The 22,372-nt window shown below is 35.9% G+C and overlaps 2 protein-coding genes across 10 annotated transcripts; one reads left to right on the top strand and one right to left on the bottom strand.

Moving 5' to 3' along the window:
• The first annotated feature begins 711 nt into the window (after positions 1-711).
• On the top strand, positions 712-7,852 carry LOC148842190 (MOB kinase activator-like 1A). 9 transcript variants are annotated; one of them, XR_016103252.1, is made up of 10 exons: positions 848-1,001; positions 1,199-1,454; positions 2,492-2,618; positions 3,546-3,594; positions 3,691-3,799; positions 4,240-4,333; positions 5,450-5,583; positions 5,673-5,836; positions 7,343-7,456; positions 7,558-7,852. XR_016103252.1 is itself a non-coding variant. In XM_088957691.1 (10 exons), the coding sequence occupies exons 3-9, from the start codon at positions 2,584-2,586 to the stop codon at positions 7,444-7,446; spliced, it is 603 nt and encodes a 200-aa protein (XP_088813817.1). In that variant the 5' UTR covers positions 848-1,001; positions 1,199-1,454; positions 2,492-2,583; the 3' UTR covers positions 7,447-7,456; positions 7,558-7,852. The 9 variants fall into 9 exon arrangements, 7 of the variants coding, with proteins under 7 accessions (XP_088813814.1, XP_088813818.1, XP_088813813.1 ...); XM_088957691.1 differs by having other exon boundaries at positions 7,429-7,456; XM_088957686.1 differs by lacking the exon at positions 7,343-7,456.
• A 1,234-nt stretch (positions 7,853-9,086) lies between these two features.
• On the bottom strand, positions 9,087-17,703 carry LOC148842189 (O-fucosyltransferase family protein). Its single transcript, XM_088957684.1, has 9 exons — positions 16,434-17,703; positions 14,895-15,035; positions 14,707-14,779; positions 14,545-14,615; positions 14,354-14,442; positions 13,402-13,534; positions 12,845-13,077; positions 10,738-11,214; positions 9,087-9,837 (listed from the first exon to the last, which is right to left on the bottom strand). The coding sequence occupies exons 1-9, from the start codon at positions 16,902-16,904 to the stop codon at positions 9,633-9,635; spliced, it is 1,893 nt and encodes a 630-aa protein (XP_088813810.1). The 5' UTR covers positions 16,905-17,703; the 3' UTR covers positions 9,087-9,632.
• Positions 17,704-22,372: the final 4,669 nt, after the last annotated feature.

Raw genomic sequence — 22,372 nt, 5'->3', positions numbered from 1 at the left:
TTGATTCGATTTCCATTAATCAATATAAAAAATCAATGGTTAATTGAACCGATCAATATAAATATATATTTTTATATATTTTATATATATAGAAATTTCGATTATAATATATAGAAATTTCTATATATTTTATATTATAATTTCATAAATATGTATTTATAATATTTATTATATATTTATATATTTTTTATAATATATATTGTAGAAATTAAAAATAAAAAAATCGATAAACCAAACCAATAATTAACCGAACTCATCAATCGATTAATCGATTAATTTCGATTCAGTTTTGATTACCGATTTTCTAAAAATCGATAATAACGGTTCGATTAAAAAAACGGAACCGTGAGCATCCCTCCTTTTTACATACCAGTTGCATCACCTCACCTTGTCATCACAACGATGTCATCATTCTCAGTAGTTGTTCAAACACAGTTATCTCTCACCCAATTCGACAGTGGATTCCATCTCATAACCAGATTTCATTTCATAATTTGATGACCATAACACCCTCAATCTTTGAACAAATTTAAAGAGAAAAAAATAATGACAATGACAATATCATAGATGACGTGTCTAAAATTTTAATTAATTATCTGTATTTATATTATATAAATACAAATACTACGAGTTCTACATTTTTTATCTGGATATTAATTAATTAATTAATTAATTTAATAAAATGAGGACAAAGGATTCCCTTGTTTGGCTGGCAGAGAGAGAAAAAGAGAAAGAGGACAGACCTGGCCGTTCTCTCTCTCTCTCTCTCAAATGCCAGTCTGGACCTTTTCCCTCCAACTTCGCTCCCTCCCTCTTTCCCACTACCTATAAATACTTGCGCCAACATTTGGTTCACATCTTCTCGAGTTGGAAGAGAGAGAGAGAGAGAATAAGGAGTGGTAACAGAAGCCTGCGTCCCCACCACCATTACCACCACATCGAAAGCAAAACCCTAGAAATACTCTTTCCAGCCAAATGAGTCTCTTTGGTCTTGGAAGCAGGTACGACGATGTCTCTCACATTATTGTTAATTCTGGTTTTCTTTGATTTTTTTTCCTTCATTCTTGCGGTTTTTCTTAATTTCGGGGGATGCTTTCTTCGATAACCATTCACACTGTTTCTGATTGTTCGATGATGATCCCGAACATTTCAACTGTCTAAGGATCTGAACTTTGAATCTATCTAATTTTCTTTGCAGTTAGCACGTATTTCACGAATTATTTTTGAGGCCTTTTCCAGTGTCTTATTTTCCCCTGTACCACTCATAAGGTTAAGGTAAAATTAAAAAGGAAGAGTGGGGGATTAGAAAAATAACCTGAGGACATTTGAGCGAGGTGTTTCCTCTGATTGAAAGAAACTGTACTGCTTTGGAGCTTTGATCCTGTATATGACAACTAAATGTGCCACGTCTAAGTTGGATGCCATGGACTTTTATGAACTCTTACATAAATTAGGTATAGTGACCACTCAGAGATAAGCTCATGAACATATTTCAGTTATAGCCTTTTTTGTTTTGTTTTATTTTGTTTTCATTTTTTCTTTTTGACTTGTGATAAAATGATCTGTAACGCTTTATAAGTTAAGCTTCTAAATCAGGGACCTACTTGCAGCAATAGGCAGTAAGTTTACTGCAAGTGAGCATATGAAAAATCAAGGATCTCGTTCTGTTTCCCTGATAAAGGACGAAAGATCATTTGGGCCTTCCGTTTTAATTGATTTGGTATCATTAGGTACTGCAGAAAATAATGAAGATCCAACGTAATGTGTGAGGCAGCACGGGTTACTATTTTGTGATGTGCAGATGGCACTGCTTTGAGCTAGCTTTACCATGAGATATGAGAAGTTTCGTCTGGCAAACTAGCTTGTGATCACCATGAGGGTTTTGAACCTAACAAATAGGTGGAGCTAATGATGACAATAAGTAGCATACGATTCAGTGTTGGGCATGTGATGAAGGTTACATGGAAATAAATGCAAGCAATTTTATTTCTTATAGCATTTGGAAAGACCAAACGAATATCTCCAACTCCTTGTGTTAGGATGGAATAGAACAAATTTAGGAACCCTTGTAGATTATTCTATAAGATTAGGTAGGTGAGATCTTTATTTAGTTTAACCCTTGTTCCATTGGTTTTGATAGACCTGTGCAACTATTGATAACCTGCAAGAGGGGGAGTATTTGAAGGAGTTGTATCTTATTGAGCTGAGAGTTACGTTGTACATTTTGTATGGAAACACTTTTACAGGGCTTTGGACATCTAGATTCTTTTGGATGGAGTCTTAAGCTTCATTCTTACACTTAATCATTGTCTTCTTTTAACAAAAGATACTTATAATTGTCAGAAGACAGTACACAAAAAAAGGAGGTATCTCAATTTCAATAATTGGTTAAATAAATGAATTATTTTAAGGGATCATCATTTCCTTGATTAACATTGCAATAAGGTGTAAGAAATTTAGTCATCCTCCATGTTTTGGTTTTGTTTGTCAGACATAAATTGTGAAGGCAAAGCTTAGTGGACAACCTTGAAATCACTGTAATGAGGTTAGTGTTTTAAAAGCAAGAGGTGCAACAAAAAGCTCATGGACTTCCAAATGCCTGAGGCGCAAGGTAGAAGGTAAGGTGTGCACTGGAATAAAGCAAGGCATAACTTTTCAAAAAAAGTGAAAAACTTGACGTATAAGAGGATGCAAATATGGGTTCTTTATCAAATAGAAAGAAAATAAACCTCCATAATAACATGATGTGATAATCCATAGTCATATTTCATAAAATATCTATAATTCAATAATTATAAAATGTCATAATCCAAATACATGGAAGACAGAAATCCAAGAAAGCATTAAGAAGATCAAAATCAAAGTTAAGTTTCATAATAACCATAGAATATGTAAATCATAAAGGAGGAATAGGAGTAGATCCCTTGTTTTAGTGGACCTCTCCTCTAGTGAGGAAAGAAAAAAAGGGAAAATTATATATACTCGTTACAAATACGGATATTACCAGAGTGCTTCAAGCATTCAACAGTACAAGCCTTTGAAACTACCAATGTGTTTGTTTTGTGTCCTAGTTGCATCGCTACAAGTAGCTAGTGTGATGTTAGGTATCTTGTATTCCTAACTCTAGGAGCTTATGGCCTTCACAGAAGCAAAGGGCCAATAAGGAGTTGGTTTTTTGTGAATCTGGAAAGGGAAGCTTACAAAAAAGCATGCACCTAGGATGCTTGGGTTCATGCGAAGCACATGCTTAGAGTGTGACCCATATGTGCACCTAGGTACATTTGTGCCTTTTAAAACATTGAATCAGGTAAGCAAAGGGAGGCCCATTTTCTTTACTACTAATATACAAACGGTAATTCTGAATTTTTTGAATTGATAGTTAATGAGATAACACTGATATTTTTTATGCTTACTTGTTTGTGTGTGTTGATTATGTTTTTATATGTATACATGGGCTATTAAAACTGGTGGATATGAATGTTTTTGCTGTTATTTTTGTTCTAGAGCATTGTTTCTCTCACAGATTTTCTATTTGAAATGAACAGAAATCAGAAGACATTTCGTCCGAAAAAAAATGCTCCTTCAGGAAGTAAGGTTAGTCCTTAGTTGTCCAGTTTTGTTTTTTATCTCTTATCTGTTTCGTAGTGTTCCCTTCTTTTTTATATTGCACTTCTTAATCTTTATATGCAGGGTGCCCAGCTTCAAAGACACATTGATGCTACCTTGGGTAGTGGGAACCTGAGGGAAGCTGTAAAGCTACCTCCTGGAGAGGATCCTAATGAATGGCTGGCTGTAAACAGTAAAGATCTTGAACTTATTCTGACTGAAGCGTAGTATTGCTGCTACTTCATAAAGTTTAGTTATAATTTGTTTCTTTATCACGTGCATCAAGTATGAGCTGCTCTAGTTTTCTTCCAACTTCTGGTAATAGCAAATAGTCTAGGTCTTACTATATTAGATATTTAGGTGATTGTGCTTGAAGAAAAGGCATTCAGTTATCAATTTTATTGTTCCAGTGCCAGTGTTCACTTTGTCTGGTTTAGTTAATATTATTTTTTGATAAATTTCTGCATATAAATTTTAATACAGCAAGCTTTTATGTTCTGGTTTATCTTATAGGAAATTAGGAACTTATCCATTTACTAAGTCCCTTGCTGATGTCTATGGGTCTGATTGAAAATTGGAATTGTTTTATTCTTTGCATTCTGAATGTTTTTCTTTGTTCTCTTTCTTTTTCAGCTGTAGACTTCTTCAATCAAGTAAACATCTTGTATGGCACTCTTACTGAATTCTGCACACCATCCAACTGTCCAACAATGAGTGCAGGACCAAAGTATCTTTCTTTCAGTCCCTGCCTAATTTTATTTTTGCTTTTAATTATATGAAAGCAGGTCAAGTTAGATAATTTCCTGTTAAGATTCTATTCCCTACTAAATATTTGTGTGCATGTTTCTTTGATGAACTAGTTGTCAAATAATATCCACCTCTAGACAAATTTCACAGTGACAACTGGCAACAATATACCATCAATATAACAAAGATCCAACCACAGATATGATAGCACAAGGAACACATTCTACCAGACAATTCAACATATCAAATACCCTGCTGACACACAATAACAAATAAAAATAAATGGACCTTACGTAAGACAAATACTCCCCCTTAATAATCAAAACTTGTAGTCCTTCAAGTATTTCATTGAACACATATGTGGCAGAATGGATCTCAATGCTAGAATCAGTTGGTCAATTAATCAAACATCTTGGTGCAACATGTGTAAAACTGGCACTGTAATTTTCTCATTTCCAAGTAATTTACTTTAATTGCGTCAAAATAACAACAATTTAAACTAAAAGAAGTGTATAAAATGAAAAAAAATGTCCAAGCTGTGGCCTGTGGTATGGTCTGACCACTCAAGTGATTATTGTACCCACTAAGACTAGGCTTAAGACTGTTAATAAAATATTTTGATACTTTCTGATAAACGAAAAGGCTAGAAAAAGGGGGAAGGTTTAAGGATGTAATTCATTTCAACCATGAGGTTTTATCTTCCAATATAGTTCATTCACAGAACAAAATGGGTTCCCAAGCTTATGACAAGAATCAAGCAACAAATTCAACTCAAATTTACTCCCCATCAAGTGGTGCAGTCATTTGGTAAAGAAGAAAATCAAGGTTAAGATCATGTTAATAAGTTTTAGCTAAAATGTAAATAAACATAAGTGCCAATATAATCCCGTAATTTGGACATCTTCTTTTATGTATTTTGTTATATTTTCTAAAATTTTCCCTTTAGGATGTTTTTTTCCCCACACACTTCTTGAAGCATGGCCACTTAATTTTCACATGAATGTATAACTGCAATTTATCGTTTCCATAGACACAAGTATCTGAGCTTTTATACATTTTCAATGCAAGTGCTCTGAGGCAACTGGAACTCCTGCAGGTACGAATATAGATGGGCTGATGGAGTTCAAATAAAGAAGCCAATTGAGGTTTCTGCACCAAAATATGTCGATTATTTGATGGACTGGATTGAAACTCAGCTTGATGATGAATCATTATTTCCTCAAAAATTGGGTATGTGAACTTTACGTAACATCTTACCAAAATCTAAAATACCTTTTTTTTCACGAGAAAATCAATGCTAATTGGTTATCCTTTCACAGGGACACCATTTCCTCCAAATTTCCGAGATGTTGTTAAGACTATCTTCAAACGACTGTTCCGGGTATATGCCCACATCTATCACTCACATTTTCAGAAGATTGTGAGTCTCAAGGAAGAAGCTCATTTAAATACTTGCTTTAAGCATTTTATTTTGTTCACGTGGGTAAGTTCTCATTGTTTTGTGTTTATAAATGTTATTATAATCATCTCTTTGCTCAAATGGCTCTTAGTAAGATTTTTTCCTCGTGTTCTTGTTTTGATGTTTAATCGAGTACATGCATTCCATGGAGATGTTTGGCCTCAAATTGTTTTACAAACAACATGAAACAATCTTTTACATTGACTAACAATATTATCAGGTCATAACTTTGCATATGCACGTGTGGATAGCTAGATAAATAGCTTGCTGGGTCTCTCTTCCATTAAAATTAGCGAACAAGTCAACCTAAGCTGAATAAAATCTTTTTTTTTCTATACTTGGTGGTGTACCTTGTCAAATAATATAAACCATTTAAACATTGATGCCACTGTACATGCAAATCATTTTCTCTGCTTTTCAGTGTGATTTGAACGCTCATTTAGGATGATTTTTCCATTGTGGAAGTTTTTGTTTCCAAAAACCAAAAAAAAGGGGGGGAATTCCCGATTAGTACTCTGTACTTTGGGCCTAGTGCCATTTTGGTCTCCGAATTTTAAAACACAACAATTCAGTATCTAAATTTTCAAAACGTGCCAATCCAGTATCTGCCATTAATAAGCTGTTAAGTGACATTTGAAAAGACACAAATGCCCATTTGAGTGTCATCTAATTTTCTTTATCAACCATCCAAATGTTGATAGAAAATGAACAGTCAAATCCTTGTCTCTTCTATTCAAGAAAGTTGGGGTCACCATAATGCTCATTGAGATGTGACCCCAACTTTCTTGAATAGAATAGGCAAGGATTTGGGACCGTTCATTTTTTTGTCAATGTTTGGATGGTTGATAAAGAGAATTAGACAACACTCGAAGGGCATTTGTGTCTTTTCAAATGTCACTTAACGACAGGTACTGGATTGGCACGTTTTGAAAATTTGGATACTGAAATGTCGCATTTTAAAGTTCAAGGACCAAACTGGCACTAAGCCCAAAGTACAGGGTATTAATCTGGAATTTTCCCCCCAAAAAAAACACATTGATGAGCATCCCCCCTCCCAGCTGTCCTTGGTTTAGAGTTGCTTTTTGGTCAAGCAGTGTTCTAACAACAAATGAGAAATGTATTAAGCGTAACAACTAAAGCGGTGTTTGGAATGGCTGTGATGTGTTTCCATTGTATTTGTACTTGAGGCTCAGTTTGAAAAGAGTACAAATATAAATATGTACAGTATAAACACATACAAAATACAAGGTTTTGCATTTACATATTTGTATTTGTACTCTTTTCAAATACAAAATACACGGTTTTGCACAAATCTTGTTTGATTGGGTAAAGTCAATTGTTCGTACTAGTCTACATTTGCATAGAATTATGAGCATAGAGGTGTTGGCGAAGCTTCAAAAAGTTGTTTCCCCCCAGCAGAAGGGCATTTCCACTTCGGGTGTCCTATGTGACGACTAGTGGAGCTCAAGTTGCATCTATGTTTCCAAAACAATTATAAATTATTATGCATTGTATCATGTACCACAACAGTTCAATTGCAAAAAAGAAGCAAGTACAAACAACGAGACTTGAAATGGAGCCATGCCAACACCCACCATGATCATTTTCCTTGCCAGATACAGATGGTTCGGTGAGGCCCTCCAGGTCTTCTGCCACCTAAACTAGTGAACTACCCAACTAATTATTGTCGAATTTGCAATTGAGAATACAAGGAATCATGCTTCATGGACGCCTGGTTGATGCAGGAATTTCGTTTGATCGACAAAGGGGAGCTTGCACCTCTTTATGACCTCATTGAGTCCATCCTTTCGTATTGAAAGATTCTTCTTGTTGGAGATGACTCTGGCTGTAGCTGGACGCTGTGAATAATGAATATCCCTTGTTTGATATTGCCAAATTTACATTGTGTGGATCATCATGCGAAATCTACAGTCTTGTGGATTAGTTTGTAATCATCATTCATTCGATTGTTATTTTAACTTTTAACTACACATCTCGGAGAACAATTTTGTTTGGTCAATTGATTGACAGAAGACAAAATCTCTGTATACATGTATACATGCATGTATCTCTCTTGTGGTGTACATATGATACGTCGTGCAGGGAGGCATTCATATTATGATATTTAGGTATGAATATGATAGCCTGGGGACACAAGCAATGTTAGTCAAAATCGCATTGGCTTATGATCCTCGACTTAATCAATTAAGCATTTGGTGTTTGTGGAAGATGGGCTGGGGTAGGAAATAGCCATTGTTTTTTGGGTGCATCATAAATCAACCATGACTGCAGTGGCTTATGGGTAGCAAAATCCGGGACTCGTGAACCACAAATTGGGGGAGTTTTGTACGATTTTGGATATGCTGCAAACACAAACATGTGTAACAGACTATATAACCACTGTATTCTGAACATAATCCAGATCTACTACCAGCATTTTGGTGGAAACATTGCATCCGACATGATTTATGGCTGCACGTCTCAAGCATGATTTGTCTCGGTGTCTCCACCATTCACTCCCACAATGACAACACACATGTTGAAAGAAAAGTTACTACCGAGTACAGACATGGTGATAGCATATCCAGAATTCTAGATTCAATTGTGGTGTGGTGCATCACAAAATATTGGGATTCAAAATGTGTTTGTTTTAAGGTGAGGCGTATTAAAAAAACACACAAAGCCCAGAACAGTGTGATATGGGTTGGGAACAATGAGAAATGAAGTGTAAGAATAAACTTATGATGATTTTGAGACATGTATTGCCAGTGGTAAAATGAAAAATAGCTTGAAAGAAAAGCCAACACTGTGATGTAATAAAACCGGATGAAGCACAAAAATAACATTGTAATTTGTAACGAGCACCACCTTAATAAGACTGGACAGATCATCCATGTTAACTAAGTGGGCTGCGTTGTTTGCCTTGTGCAAGATATTCTCAAACGAGCATCACCTTAATTGCATGTTTTAAGCATAACAACCTGCAATTATTTCATTTGAATTTGTAGTGTCCTGAAATCCAAAGTGACACTTCGTTCTAAGTTGAGCCCTATCGCATCGCCCAACAAGTCAATTGTAAGCTGCATTTCTTATTATGCTTTCGATTATCACGTCAGTTCTCTTGAATGAAAAAACCTAACGTCATCAAGGCCGGCTTCAAGCTATAGAATTAGAAAGCGTAATCACGTTCCAGGATTCTAGCTCTTGATCAAGTCTATGAAAACAAAACCTTGAAGTGGTTTGCAATAACAAGAAAAGACGAATTCCAAACAAATTTCATCTGATTAATCTCATGATCTCCTTAAATATACCCGTGTTGTAATAGAATGATATACAATCCAGTCAGTTTGTGTCACTTTTTATCCCCCATCAATTAACCAAATTTCATGCATATTTACCAAAAAAACGTACATAGAATTACATGATATAGAAGACCAGAAAGAACCCAACCTCCATGTTGCTTTCTGATGTGAAATTCTGTGAAGAAGAGAATCACAATGTTCCAGTGCTTTGACTTGATTACATTCTTCCCTTCATCCTTCAGAAAGATAGGTCCTCATCTACCTCTTAAACTAAATTTTCTTTCTTAAGTCATAACAACCACCCTGTATCAGTTCTACAGCCTCCAAGCGGTGGATTCCTTATAACTGGGGCATTTAAATCAAATGGATTGATGTCTATTTGATGATGGAACTTTTGAGCTCATCAACATTGAGGATGATGGATCTGTATCTAATGCCAAGAAGTTTTCACTTCCCTTGGGTTGTAGGTAGCTTTACACCTTGAAAGAAAGTAGTAAAACCTGTGAGTCCACAATTTATCAATCATCGTTTGATGTCTTTTCACATATACACCCTGGAAGAGGGTTTGCATAGAAACTCTCCTCCAGCTTTGGAAATTCTCCAGGTTCCCTTAGATAAGGTGCTCCAACTCGGTCTTTATGAAGCTTCTTCACTTTCGAACTGAATTTCTTCCAAGATATCTTCCCTTCATCTAATTCATCAACAAGCTGTACAAAGTTCAGCCTGCATTAAGGGCAAATATGAACTTAGTATTACTAACGATTTAGCTTTTGAATTGAAAAAGGTAAAAACAGAAATACAAATGAAGGACAACTACCAAAATCTTTCAGCTTGCAGTTTTTCATGGCCATGCAAATATGTATACCAATTAGTCCTCTCCCTAAATGACCTCATTATTGTATTTCCTTTTTTGGTGTTGGTGATGCACAAATAACCCCCATAGGGGTTGTTTGAGTAAGCCCATTACCATACCCATAACCCCCCCCCCCCAAATGACGGCAATGGGATTGGATCCCGTGTCTCAGATACAACCAGCCAGAAGATTGTACAAACTGAGCCACCATCAGTTGGTAGTGCTTCATTACTGTACTGTATTCAAACACCATAATAAAACAAGAATAATTATATTATAGCTATTTTCAAATGAAACTTCTTATGGTATATAAATAATTAATTATCTGAATTCATTACACTGCATTGCCAATTGTAAAAGTTAAAGCATTTATTCTGAAAATATCTTCACTTGGTTGAAAATACTTAGTAATTACAAGGTGGCACTAGAGAACCTTAAACAAAAAAATAAAAACTTTGTGTGCATTTGTTGAAAATTTCCTCTTTTGGGTGGTTGAGTAGCTTTGGGTGCACATTTGGATGTACTCCCAACCCAGGTATTTCACAACTACCAGAGTAGGCCATTGAAATTTGTTGACCAATTGACTTACCACTAGAAAGTGACAATCCCTGATCACCTGGCAATTTTTCAATCCTTCTGTTAACTAAATTTTGATACTGAATTGGAAACATCCACTGATCAAAACAATTATCATACAGCATCCCTACATAAACTGGAAATTAAAAAGGAAAAAAAAGAGATTTAATTAGAACGGTTGATCAGAATAATACCTATCAGGACTGGTGGTTTTCTTGAAGCCTTCAAAGCGCCTATGACCTTGCACAGCCTTTGCCATATTACCATCATATGTATAGACAAAAACATCACTCTGAAGGGCAACAACATAGTCCAATCCTGCGAGCATGTTCTGATGGTTCTTGAAAGGATTCAGCTCTTCTCCCACTGAAAGAGTGGAATGGGTGTATATGTTGGGAAAGCCATCCTTAAGATATTGCATGCTTCCATTCCCATAAGCTTCACCAGCCACCAGGTAAATTGTGGTGCTAGGTGGGAAACCCAAACCTTTCAGCAGAAGTGAAGTCTCCCTTGGGGTCAGTGGACAGCCCCCAAGCTTCCTTCTCTCAGACCCATCAATCTCCTTTTCCTTCCAATGGCTGACTTCATAACGCATCCTCTGGAGCTCATTGTCTTCCTCCACTGTTAGGTTATGACTGCAGCCTGTAAAGGCTAGCATATCCTTCTCATACCTGAAAGAACAGAAGGAAACATATTTTAACATTAAAAAAGGGAAGAAAAAATTTCTAAAAGGATTTCCCTTTTAGGACATATCCTGATCATAGAAGCTCTGAGTAATGTAGAAATGACAGAAAGGACTGAACCATCTAGAGCTTGATGAATACTCAATAAATACCATTTAAAAGAATTCAATCTACCCCTCCCAAGACCCCAGATAGTTGGGACCAACATGGGGTAATGGCCTTTTTTTTAATGCGATGCAAAGAGTGAGACAATGAAATTTAGTAAAAGAAAACAACCACATTCGATGGGATATATGATATATTTACCCTGAATCAATTCATTTTCAAATGTTCATGGTTTGATTATCTGGTTCAAATGAGAAATTTTATTAAGTTTATGACATTAAGGGTACAGGGCCAAGTTGCCAGTCTGACATTTCAACTGTTTGCTGCAGTACGGATTCCAGAACATTGCTTTTCACTCAACCTTTACAGAGGATGTTGAAATTTGACAGAAGTTAACTCAAGCATCCCCAAGTATTTTGGTCTCTACAAAGATTTCTGAACTTAATGTTTCAGTCATTTGTTTAGATCTGGGGAGTATATTGTTAAATAATCCAGTTTTTTTCTTTTTAAGGAAAAAGATATCTTGTATTAATTGATAAATTTAATTAGCAGTATACAGATCTTAGCCAGATCCAATCTCTACAATTATCTTATGAGTACAAATTAGCCCAAAATAATTGCTCCCTTGATACCCCTTGCTTAGCCAAGGTATCTACGCAAGTATTTGCTGATCTGTTGACCCACTTAAATGTTGCGTCAACCTTTCTTTCTAGCCCCCCTGATTTCCCTCCTTTCCTGCTTATACACCCAAGGACCCTCATTGTTAGTCACCATCCAACCCGCTACCAACATGGAATCTCCTTCAACCTCTATTTGTTTCATATTCATCTGCCTGGCTAATTTTAAAACTTGTAGGAGAGCTGTAATTTCTGCTTTCGGCAAGTTTTCCTAGCCTGAGTAGAGAGACAATATGGATCCCCTTCCATCTCTGAATACTTCCCCCTATACCTTAGGGAGTAGGATTCCTGTAAGAGCTTCCACTGAAATTCCTTTTAATTCTATTGTATCTGGAAGGTACCTATACTTCTTGCAATGTCACCTTCAAGGTAGATGAAGTTGCTTTTGCATCCAACCCTCTAACGAAGTCATCCACCAAAATGACTTATCTTTGATTGAAGACTCAAAAATCCCTGTCTTCTCATTTGAACCGATCTGGATATCTTTGAGGATGATAACTATAACCACGTTACTATGATTTACAATGATGCTTTTGAAAGCCCAAATGGCCTTGTCTTGATCTTGAGTCATAGTTGACCTAAACAATACATACAAATTGTTTTATTGGTTTTTATGTAAACAATCATTGGAAGTACATTATTAACTTTGTATCACCAAATTTAAACTATATCATCTAACTTCTTACGTGAAGATTCTATATTTATATTATATTGACTTTACAATACCATACATGCATATATCCAACAAACATGCATTTTCTTAAACCTGCAAATTTTGACTTAGTAATCCTTCCTTTGAGGGTTGGGAGCAAGTTGGGAAGATTAATATAGCTTACCTTAAGTGCAGTGCAATATAAGGGCCCCCATTCTGCCGCAACCTTGAAACCAAGGTGTTTCCTAGTTCTTCAATTGGGGCCGAATACTTCAATGCCCTATAGTTCACACGACACCTCAGCTTTTGTAAAGAATTTGGGAGTCCATTGTTGGCAAGTCGGGAATCAGAGTGAGTAAAGTAAAGAACTTTGTGCTGCTTCAGTAGAGGGAGGACCTCAGCTTTGTAATAACTAACCTAAAATAGAGCAACTGAACTGATTTAGATAATGTCATTTCCAGACAGGCCAACAAGGATATAATATACAACATAGGATGTCAACAATCAAAACCATGGGTGCAGATATATTGGTTTTTCACAGACCAAATGGTTTATGTGTATGTGCCCATAGATTGAGTTTGCTCAATCAATTGCCAACCTCCTGTATGGTGATACCCAAGATTTACATCAATCAGAGAATCCTATCATCTAGGTGGTGAAATCTTTCTTGGAATACTGCACATACTTTGTTTTTTTAATGATTTTTCTATTCTAGTGCTTGACATTGCAACAAGTATTAACCTTTGACCAGGATATGGGTGTCTTTATGAAAGGTTCAATTTCAGCATAGGCAGGTGGTAGTGTCTCAACAATGTGGATATCATTCTTCAGTGTCTCAATGAAGTGCCTCCAATCAAACAAATCCTTGAAGCCACTGTGAGTACAAAGGCATGAAAAATATATTAGACATGCATTAAATTCCTATGCTGCCTACAATCCAGAAATCTTATAAAATATAACAGAGATATAAAGTGTCACACATCAACCTGTAAAACTGTAAACTGATGCAGTTGTGAGGTATACTAAGAGGCATGTAACTTGAAAGATACACTTCCTTTGGCATGAGAACATATCCAAGCAAAGGATAAGTACAATCAAATAATTGGTGTATAAAAAGGAAGAAAATCCAATTAATTTTCTAATGTGCTAGTTAGGTTAATGTTAACACAGATGTCTAACATGGTAAAACTTAGTGACTTGGCAGACTACCTTTTTCAAGAAAAAATAACTTGGTAAGTTGTTCTGAATTTTTCCCTCAACTTAGCAAGTTTCTTCAAGAACCAGGTGATCATATATATCTTTTTTCTTTCAATGAGTTTGTTTACCAACTAGACTATCAAAGAAAAAAAAAAGATGGTAGGTTGACACTAAAATAAATGTCTGACATGGTAAAACTAAAAGACTTGACAAGATGTTTTGAATTTTCCTGAATTTATCAAGTAAACTATCAAACTAATAAAGAAAAAGCATATAGACCTAGTTGATCAGTAACAAAAATTTTGAAGAGCCTAGAAAAAGAGGTAATCAATTATCATTTATTTATATTGTATTGAGTTTTAAATTGGGTCAGATGTCAGATTTGGCAAAGCCTGAGAATCAAAAGCACAGGCAATATAACCAAAAAGGAGACTTTCCCTTTTACATATCATCTTTCAAATTATTTGTCTAGGTACAAAGGAGTTCAAGAAGAAACCTCTGATCAGCCCAGTAGGAGGTATGATCAAGCGAAGGAAGGACAAGTGTTGCCTTCATGATCTTAGCAATTGCAACCATATCACAGATCTGCAGTCTAAAAATAGTTACTCATCAAAGAATTGTTGTTATTAATATTTCAAAAGAAGCATACTTAATATCTTGAATCATCAAAATACACAATAGCCAGACCCCAAATCTCATCTGATTCAAGCCACCATTTGCGTTTACAAGGATATATCCATTTGTCTTTGCATCCAACTCTGCATGAGAGACACCACCCAGTTTACATTGTAGATATGAATGAGCGAACACATATACATATGTATTTATGCATAATTTTCAGTTGCTTACTTTTTTGGCTTGCTGGCTGGTTAATGCACTGGGTGAAATTCTCGCTGTTTGGCTTGGACCAGATATCTAAATGCTAGAAGGAAATTTCAAGAATTAAGTAATTAATACGCTTCTCAAATATTCTTAAAGATTAGGGTGATATTGACAACCCTATTAAATGTGTGCTGCAATCTAGATATGAGACTTACTTCAACCACGCTGTTCTCACTATTGACTACACCTGATGCCACCATCTTTAGGGTTCGTTCAACATCACTTCCACCCTCCATATGTTCATGTTCATGAGAGCTTTGAAACACTTGATTAGCAATGGAAATGTCAGATAGATCCTGGTCAATAAAAGATAAAACAATCACATAAGAAAACTGCAAAGAAAGCAAGAACAGTTAAGGCATGGTTGATGCAATTACATCATCAAAATATTTAAATGGATTCGACATCCACAAGGAATGAGGAAATGTTCACTTTGTGAAAGAACTACAAAGTTCATAAATTCTATATTCTACTAGAAGCCCCTTGAGGTCTTAGACTAACAAGTGAATCGTTGCAGTCCACTTTCACTTGCTACCCATGATCAACTCATGATCTTACACTTCTCTAATCTCCAATTGCGGGAACGTTTTGCTGAAGCAATATCCAAATAACTAATATCATTTTTGCACACAAACAATTTAGTACATGCCAGTCTGGGGAAATTTTTCTTATTTATCTGTTTATTTCTGATCGAGTTCAATGTTTTGATGTTATTAGAGTTAACATTTAAATCATTACTTTAACTGAATAGTAGCAAGTCCATCCAAGGGAACATTCTGAATGCTTCATTCAAATACCCAACAAAGGGTATAACTGCACTTATGGAAAAAGTTGGGGATCTTTTAGATCTGAATGTGAGAAATCCAACCTCCTACAAACCACTGAAGTCAGAAAAATGTAACAATTCAACCCATTTTCTCTCTAGTTCTGTTTGAGGGGGGTAAGAGAGAGAGATTAAAAGAAAACTCCTTTAAATTGTTTTCTTTTTTCAACAGAAAACAAAAATTATGTCCACTGAGAAGCGCCTATTAAACATCCAGTTATTTTATCATTTCAGTGGAACACAAATCCCCCTTACCGGAAAAGAAAAATGTGTGCTTCTCCAACTCCTAATATATATGAACTTAAGGAAAAGAGAGAAGTTCCAATATTTGCTGAAAAAGCCTAAATAACCAGAGCGCAGTCATCCAGGAAACATTATTGGCAAAGTTGCACAAAAATAAAAAGGAAAAAGAAAAAACAGAGGCTAGCTTTCCTCAATGAACCGGTCGGGGTTACCCACATCAACAATCACGTAGCGAAAGAGTCTAACAACTATTACTTGTCCAATCAACTTATAACAACAATTTTGAAACGGGAAAGAGGAAAAAAAACTTCCCCTCATTCAATACTGAATAGTCAAGTGCAACAATAAAAAAATGGGAAAATCTATGATATGGAAAAGATATGGTATGGAAAAAAAGAAAAAATCTAAGATTCTGTGTTATTGGTCAGTTGCTTTTCAGTTATCATATCTTTTCCATAGTCGAACCCTAAAAAAATAAAATAACATTCGTCACCCCTCAGCAAGAGTATAATACATTTCTCAGAATTTGAACTATCAGAATCACGAAGATACTACGAACGTAATAATCAAATAACCGAATATAAACCCATAAATTAGGAAACAAGGAAGGAGGCTCTTGAGGACTAACCTGGTACACCCCTGCTCTTTCAATTGCAGATCCAAACCACCCAGTTGCACAAATCTTTAAGACGCCCAAGAACAAGCAAAGACTGCAGAATAACAAGAACATCCAATGCCCCAATTTCTTCTTCTCTCGTAACCCAAAATTCACGACAATAGATCCAACAGGCTTCTTTAACAGATGAAGCCGCTGAAAATGATGAAGGGCTTGCTTCCTTTCAGAAAGTGAGTCCAACCCATCAAGCAAAACGGGACTGGGGCTGCCGGGGTTTTCAGATCTCGGAGAGTTGAGCTGGAGATCAATCTCGTGAAAGGTTTTAGGATTGTTATTGTTGCTGTTGTTACGCTTAAAGGAGTGAGCCCTTCTCGTCATGGGTCCCGAGAATCTTGGGCTGTTAACTCTCTGAGAGACGGCATCACTGCTACTGTGATGTTGTGGAAAGCCCATTTTTGGAGAAGGAGAAGACGAGTCGGGCATTAACAGCAAATAAGGCGAATGGAGGATGTGACCATTAACGAACCAGTTCCAAGCTTTTCTTGCATTCTCCGATCCAGAATTTATTAAATAAACCTATTGCAACAAAATGAAGAGGAGTTTATATTGAAATTTACCAGTCACCGTTTCTTTTCCTCTTCTGAAACAGAACACCGGCTTATCAAAACAATCAAATTCAACGTAAGAGAAGATGCTAGACGTCACTGGAATGGAATGAGCGCCGGAATGTTTTGAGCGGATTTTTGTGCAAACACAGGGTAACTCAAACATTGATTGGCCCAGGTCATGGACCGAATTCATGGTATTTAAGGCACCATATTCAAATGCGTAATTGATCTACCCGTACGATTGACTCGGCCATCTTCTACGAAGAAAGAAAGAAAGAAAATTCAGAGAAGGTTGAAAGATCAGCGAAGATAGACGTGCGAAGACGCGGTATCGCCTTTCAGGTTCAGGGAGTCAATAGATTCTCATCAATGATCATACACACAGAAAAAGCCCAAACCCCAAAACTAAACGGTTAATGAATTAAAAAAAAAGAAAGAAAAAGACCAAAAAAAAAGCGTCCGCCTGTCCAGTCGCCACCACCAATTTGGACTTTCGACCAGTAATGAAGATATTACGCCCTAATAAATTTAACAAAATAACAAACCAAGTGCAGAATTGGCTGAACAATGATTTATTAATTTTCTTTTCGATAAACAGAAACCCAATTTCGAGCTTAGCGCGTTCAATTATAACTGAAGTGGCTAAACTGATTGATTGATCTGATCGCCAAAGCGGAAAGTGAGTTGATTATCATGCTCTTAAATATTTTATATCATTTAATTATCCTAAGCAGAGGAAGACAAATGAATAAGTCATTCAGTTCAAAATGTTCAATCACTTCAGCCATTGTCAAATACTGGAAGAAACGTTGACCACTTGACCATCCCGATGGAAAATATAGCCACGCCCCAAATGATGTCATGTAAATACATATAGGCGACGTGGCTTCGTTATTCACCGTTAAAGTAAGAACAAGGGAAGTAGGAGTGTCCCTTGTTCTTACTTCACCCAGCCAATCTTAGGCGACGGTAGAATTAGATAGGGTTGTTCATAACAATGTCCAACCCGATCAAAATGGATCGATCAAATCCAAATCGGTTAGGTTTTTATCAGTATTGATCGGTTTTGGGTTGGAAAAATATATAAACTGGTATATCGAATCGGTTTCAATTTTCTTGTGTGAAAATCAAAACCAACCCGACCCAAACCAAACCGAACTAGTAGACTAGTTCGATAGTTCCTAGTTTGAGTAGTTTCCTACTTAATTATGATTAATCTTCTATTAGAACTAGAAGGCCCATCAGGCAATCTATCATAGTTTATAACTTTCTATAGTTTTTTACACTAAATAGGCAACCCATTAGGCAATTACAATTAGAATAGGCAATCTATCATAGTTTTTAACTTTCTATAGTTTTTTACACTAAATAAGCAACCCATTAGTCAATTACAATTAGAATTCAATTAGGTGTCCTTTTGTACAGGAGCAAAACCAAAATCGACCCAAACCGACCAACTCGACCAAGTCAGTTTAACCTATCAATGGGTCAGTTTTAGTTTCCTCCTCAAGTAACCCAATCAGGTCGGATCGGTTGGGAAAACCCCAATAAACCAACCCAACCCGACCCGTGAACACCCTAGAATTAGACAACTTAGTCAAGAAAATTTGACTTTATTTCCAAATGATCACTATTCACTAATGATGGTGGGGCCCTTAAATGGGATGCTTACCAAAACAATTTGGTCCTATTTATTTATTTATTTGTTTGTTTGTTTTATTTTATTATAAAATCTTTCAATTTCGAGGAAAACCAAGGAATATGTATTGGATGTATTAGATGTACCGTATTTATAATGATTATATTTTTTATTTATTATACATTTTATAATTGATATCTCACACTTCATTTTCTCGCTATATATTATATTAGTTGTCCATTCTCTTTACAGCGAATTGGATGCAAGAGTCTTCAATTTGAGGTTCTAACCCTAACCCTAAACCAGTCATGAAATATTGAAATCCAATTGATCCTTTGGATTTGAATTAGAACCTAAGTACCTACCAAATTAATGGAATGCATAGCTAACACGTTATGATTGTTAATGCAGGCAGACTTATTACATTCAGAAATTGACAGATGAGTATGATACTGGGTTGATCATGTTGATGTTCTATAGCAAATCATCATCCTCTCTCTCCTCCCCCTTGATAGAGCTGTGTAAATGGATAGGGATATATCGGAAAGAACCAAACTGATCCAATTACTGGTATTTTATCACATTGTCATGTCCAAATATGAGTGGTTTATTGCCAAGTTATAGGTTAAAATTATATGATTAATTCACTCCTACCATGGTCCGATGAAACCTCTTGATTTTCATATCTAAACCCTAACTCCTAAATTAAACCCTAAGGTAGTGTTTGGTTTGAAAGAAAAAGGTAGGTGTATAGGTTTCCCTACTTTTCTCTTTTCTTCCTTTCTTACATTTTCTTTCAAGCCAAACACAGCCTAAAGTTACAAATCCTACCATGTTTAGTTCGAAACTGATCCTGACCCTTTGACAGCACTACTATCACATAAACATACCTATATGCATAAATCATCTCGCATTATTGTAGAAAAATTATAATTATATGCATAAAAAATCAGGTTTAAGTTGGGTTGAGTTACCCATACTTTCACTGAATAATTGAATGAATTCACCTGGCTAGGCTTCTAGAAAAAAATAATAATAAAAAATAAAGATTTTATATGGGATTGGCAATTTTCAACCCTAACTGGTTAACTCTAAATCAATCTTCGACTCAATCCTTTTTGGGTTGAGTTGGGTCCGGTTCAGCTTGATTTAATCCAAACAATAGCACTATATAGTCGTCGTCTTAACTGAAAAGAACAAACAAACCTATAGGCACAATTAAGATAAAAATATATCAAGTGTTATCATATTGGTATTAGTATATCCAAATATGCTTAGATACATTGATATACAAATATTTTAAAATATTTAAAAATATCAAATCTCTTCCCTAACGGGCCTAACCCCTAATTATTTATAAAATAAAAAATCACGGGTATCGATTAATCCTTGACTTGATCATAACCTTCCAATCACTTTCGCTCGCTGAAGGACTGATGGTGCCCACTATAACTAGAAGCTTTAAACCCGACAACTAATTTTCTTCACATTGAATGGGCCTCCGATCTCATACGGAACCATGGATATCATCCATTTAAGTGGTTGGCCCACGAAGACCATTTTATTAATACAAGAAACGAACCGGATCAATGTGGATCTAGAGCCACCAATCATAGCCCTATCATAATTGATTCAATTAAAAATCCACGTACATTCCATCAACAACGTGGGGCCACAGAGCTCGAATTATCTAAATGCTTAAGATATGGCTATTTATTTCTCTTCAACGCATTCAAATAGAATTCGGAAGCTATGAGTACTCAGTATTGATTTTAGAGGGCTTCGAATTAATAGTAACATGTGTGAATTATAAAATACATAAAACCATAGTGAGAGATTGAATGGTTGTGAGACTCATGTATTTATTAATTTGAATTAATTGAAGGCGATGACCATTAGGTTGGCTATGGAACTAAATCACCAATCATAAGGCTTACTAATAAACTCATGAACCCCACTATAAAAAGTGCAGGCCCTATGTATTTTCTTACTGGCTGGAACCTCATCATTGGTTTTACGCCTTGTTGAGCAGCTATCGCATTCAGCCAAACCTTACTCGAATTTTATAACTAATGGTCTGATATAGAGTGTTATCAATTTATCATTAGTATCACACTCCACAGCCCACCATACAACGACCACATTCACATTCGGTTTCACCCTACAACAATGTGGCACAAAGAACTCATCCATTTATTCCAAGTAATTAATTAAATAGAATCTCCATGACCACAGTGGCCCTGGGCCAGGCCCCGGCTAGCTTGATCGAGCTCACTTTAGTAAAGTCAGGCCAAGTCAAACACCAGACCTATTCCCGTTTCAGTGAAGCATTTTAAGGATCAAACCAAGAATTTGAATCAGGTCCCAACACATTACACAGGATCCCAACAACCGGTCACAATAGCCTTTGCAGCTGTATATTAGAAACATCTAATTAAACATGAAGAACAAAGGAGATATTCCCTATGTACGGCTGCAAAAGCTGTTGTGACTGGTTGTTAGGATTAGATCCGGTCTCTCAAATCAATAGGTTAAATGCTCAAGGGAGGAATAATATGTATTTTATTTTTGTATTACAATAGAGGATAATGCTTTTTAAGATTGAATAAAAGCAAACAAGCACCACCTATTCAATGGGGTGCCCTCAAACTCAAAGAATACTATTCGAAGATTGTTTCTTTCTTTTTCTTTTCCTTTTCCTACCATTTCTTTTAAACCAAATACAGCCTTATTCTTTCACTAGAAACTTCAAAATGATGGGACATAGAATGCATCAGACAGTGTTTAATTTCAGAAAATAAATTTATTTATATGTTAAATTACCACATGACTAATTAGGAACACTATCAACGCAGATTGAAGTTGGATTCAACCAAGGTTCAAAGTATCAATATACCTGTGTATTGGTAGAGGTGTATCAATACTTAAAATAATGCATTTTTTATGTTTAATTTTATTTTTTTTTCAAAATTTGCTTTATATTCATTAAAAAAAGAGTTCCTAAAAGCACCTGTCGAGGAACCAAAAGATATGATACGATACAATACAGAACATATCATATCAATAATTTGAACTTTGGATCCAAGGTTCAAAAAATCGTTACAAAGCAGCCAATGCATATCGTATCAGCCCCTTCCCAATACGCCCGGGGTTGTATTGGGCCAGGGCCTGGTTCAGAGGATAACCGACACTTAAACCAACCCCTCTAAACTATTGAAAAAAAAAATAAAACTTAAAAAAAAAGAGCCGATACAGGGCGATACTTTGAACCTTCGACCCAACTACTTTTTTCGTTAACTGGCTAGTCCGATTTTAGAAAATTGAATGCAGCAAATTACTTTGACTTGACTTGACTATATTATAGTTCAAAATGTTAGGTAATGATTTTTTTTTCTCTTTTTTTGATTAGTATAATGCTAAGAAATTTGTTCAACACATTATGTACAAAAACAAAATAAATAATAACAGTGCAGAATGTGAATGATACTATCAATGCTGGTTCATTTTAACCGTTTAGATGGTGAACCCCACCAGGGGCCATTGCTTGGTGCAGTGGTAAAATTTCGGGTACCCAGCCCGCCAGTCCGCCCCTCTGGAGACCCCAGATAGCCAGGACCAGCTTTGGATAATACGGCCTTCAGATGAATGAATCCCACTGTATCTGGTGGCACAGCAGTCAACCATGCTACCATTCATGGGTCATA

This window comes from Nelumbo lutea, chromosome 8, assembly GCF_056320005.1.
Source record: "Nelumbo lutea isolate HS-2025 chromosome 8, American lotus-T2T, whole genome shotgun sequence".
NCBI lineage: Eukaryota > Viridiplantae > Streptophyta > Magnoliopsida > Proteales > Nelumbonaceae > Nelumbo > Nelumbo lutea.
Note: the sequence above shows the minus strand (reverse complement) of the source record. Positions and strands in the feature narration are given on the sequence as shown.

Excerpts from the sequence above, each read along its gene's own strand:
- LOC148842190 (XM_088957687.1), top strand. The coding sequence starts at position 2,584 with ATGGACTTCCAAATGCCTGAGGCGCAAGGTAGAAG. Across the intron at positions 4,334-5,449 it reads ACAATGAGTGCAGGACCAAA|GTACGAATATAGATGGGCTG; the intron begins GTATCTTTCTTT and ends GAACTCCTGCAG. Across the intron at positions 5,584-5,672 it reads ATTATTTCCTCAAAAATTGG|GGACACCATTTCCTCCAAAT; the intron begins GTATGTGAACTT and ends ATCCTTTCACAG.
- LOC148842189 (XM_088957684.1), bottom strand. The coding sequence starts at position 16,904 with ATGCCCGACTCGTCTTCTCCTTCTCCAAAAATGGGCTTTCCACAACAT. Across the intron at positions 14,616-14,706 it reads CCAGCCAGCAAGCCAAAAAA|AGTTGGATGCAAAGACAAAT; the intron begins GTAAGCAACTGA and ends TCTCTCATGCAG. Across the intron at positions 11,215-12,844 it reads TATATTGCACTGCACTTAAG|GTATGAGAAGGATATGCTAG; the intron begins GTAAGCTATATT and ends CTGTTCTTTCAG.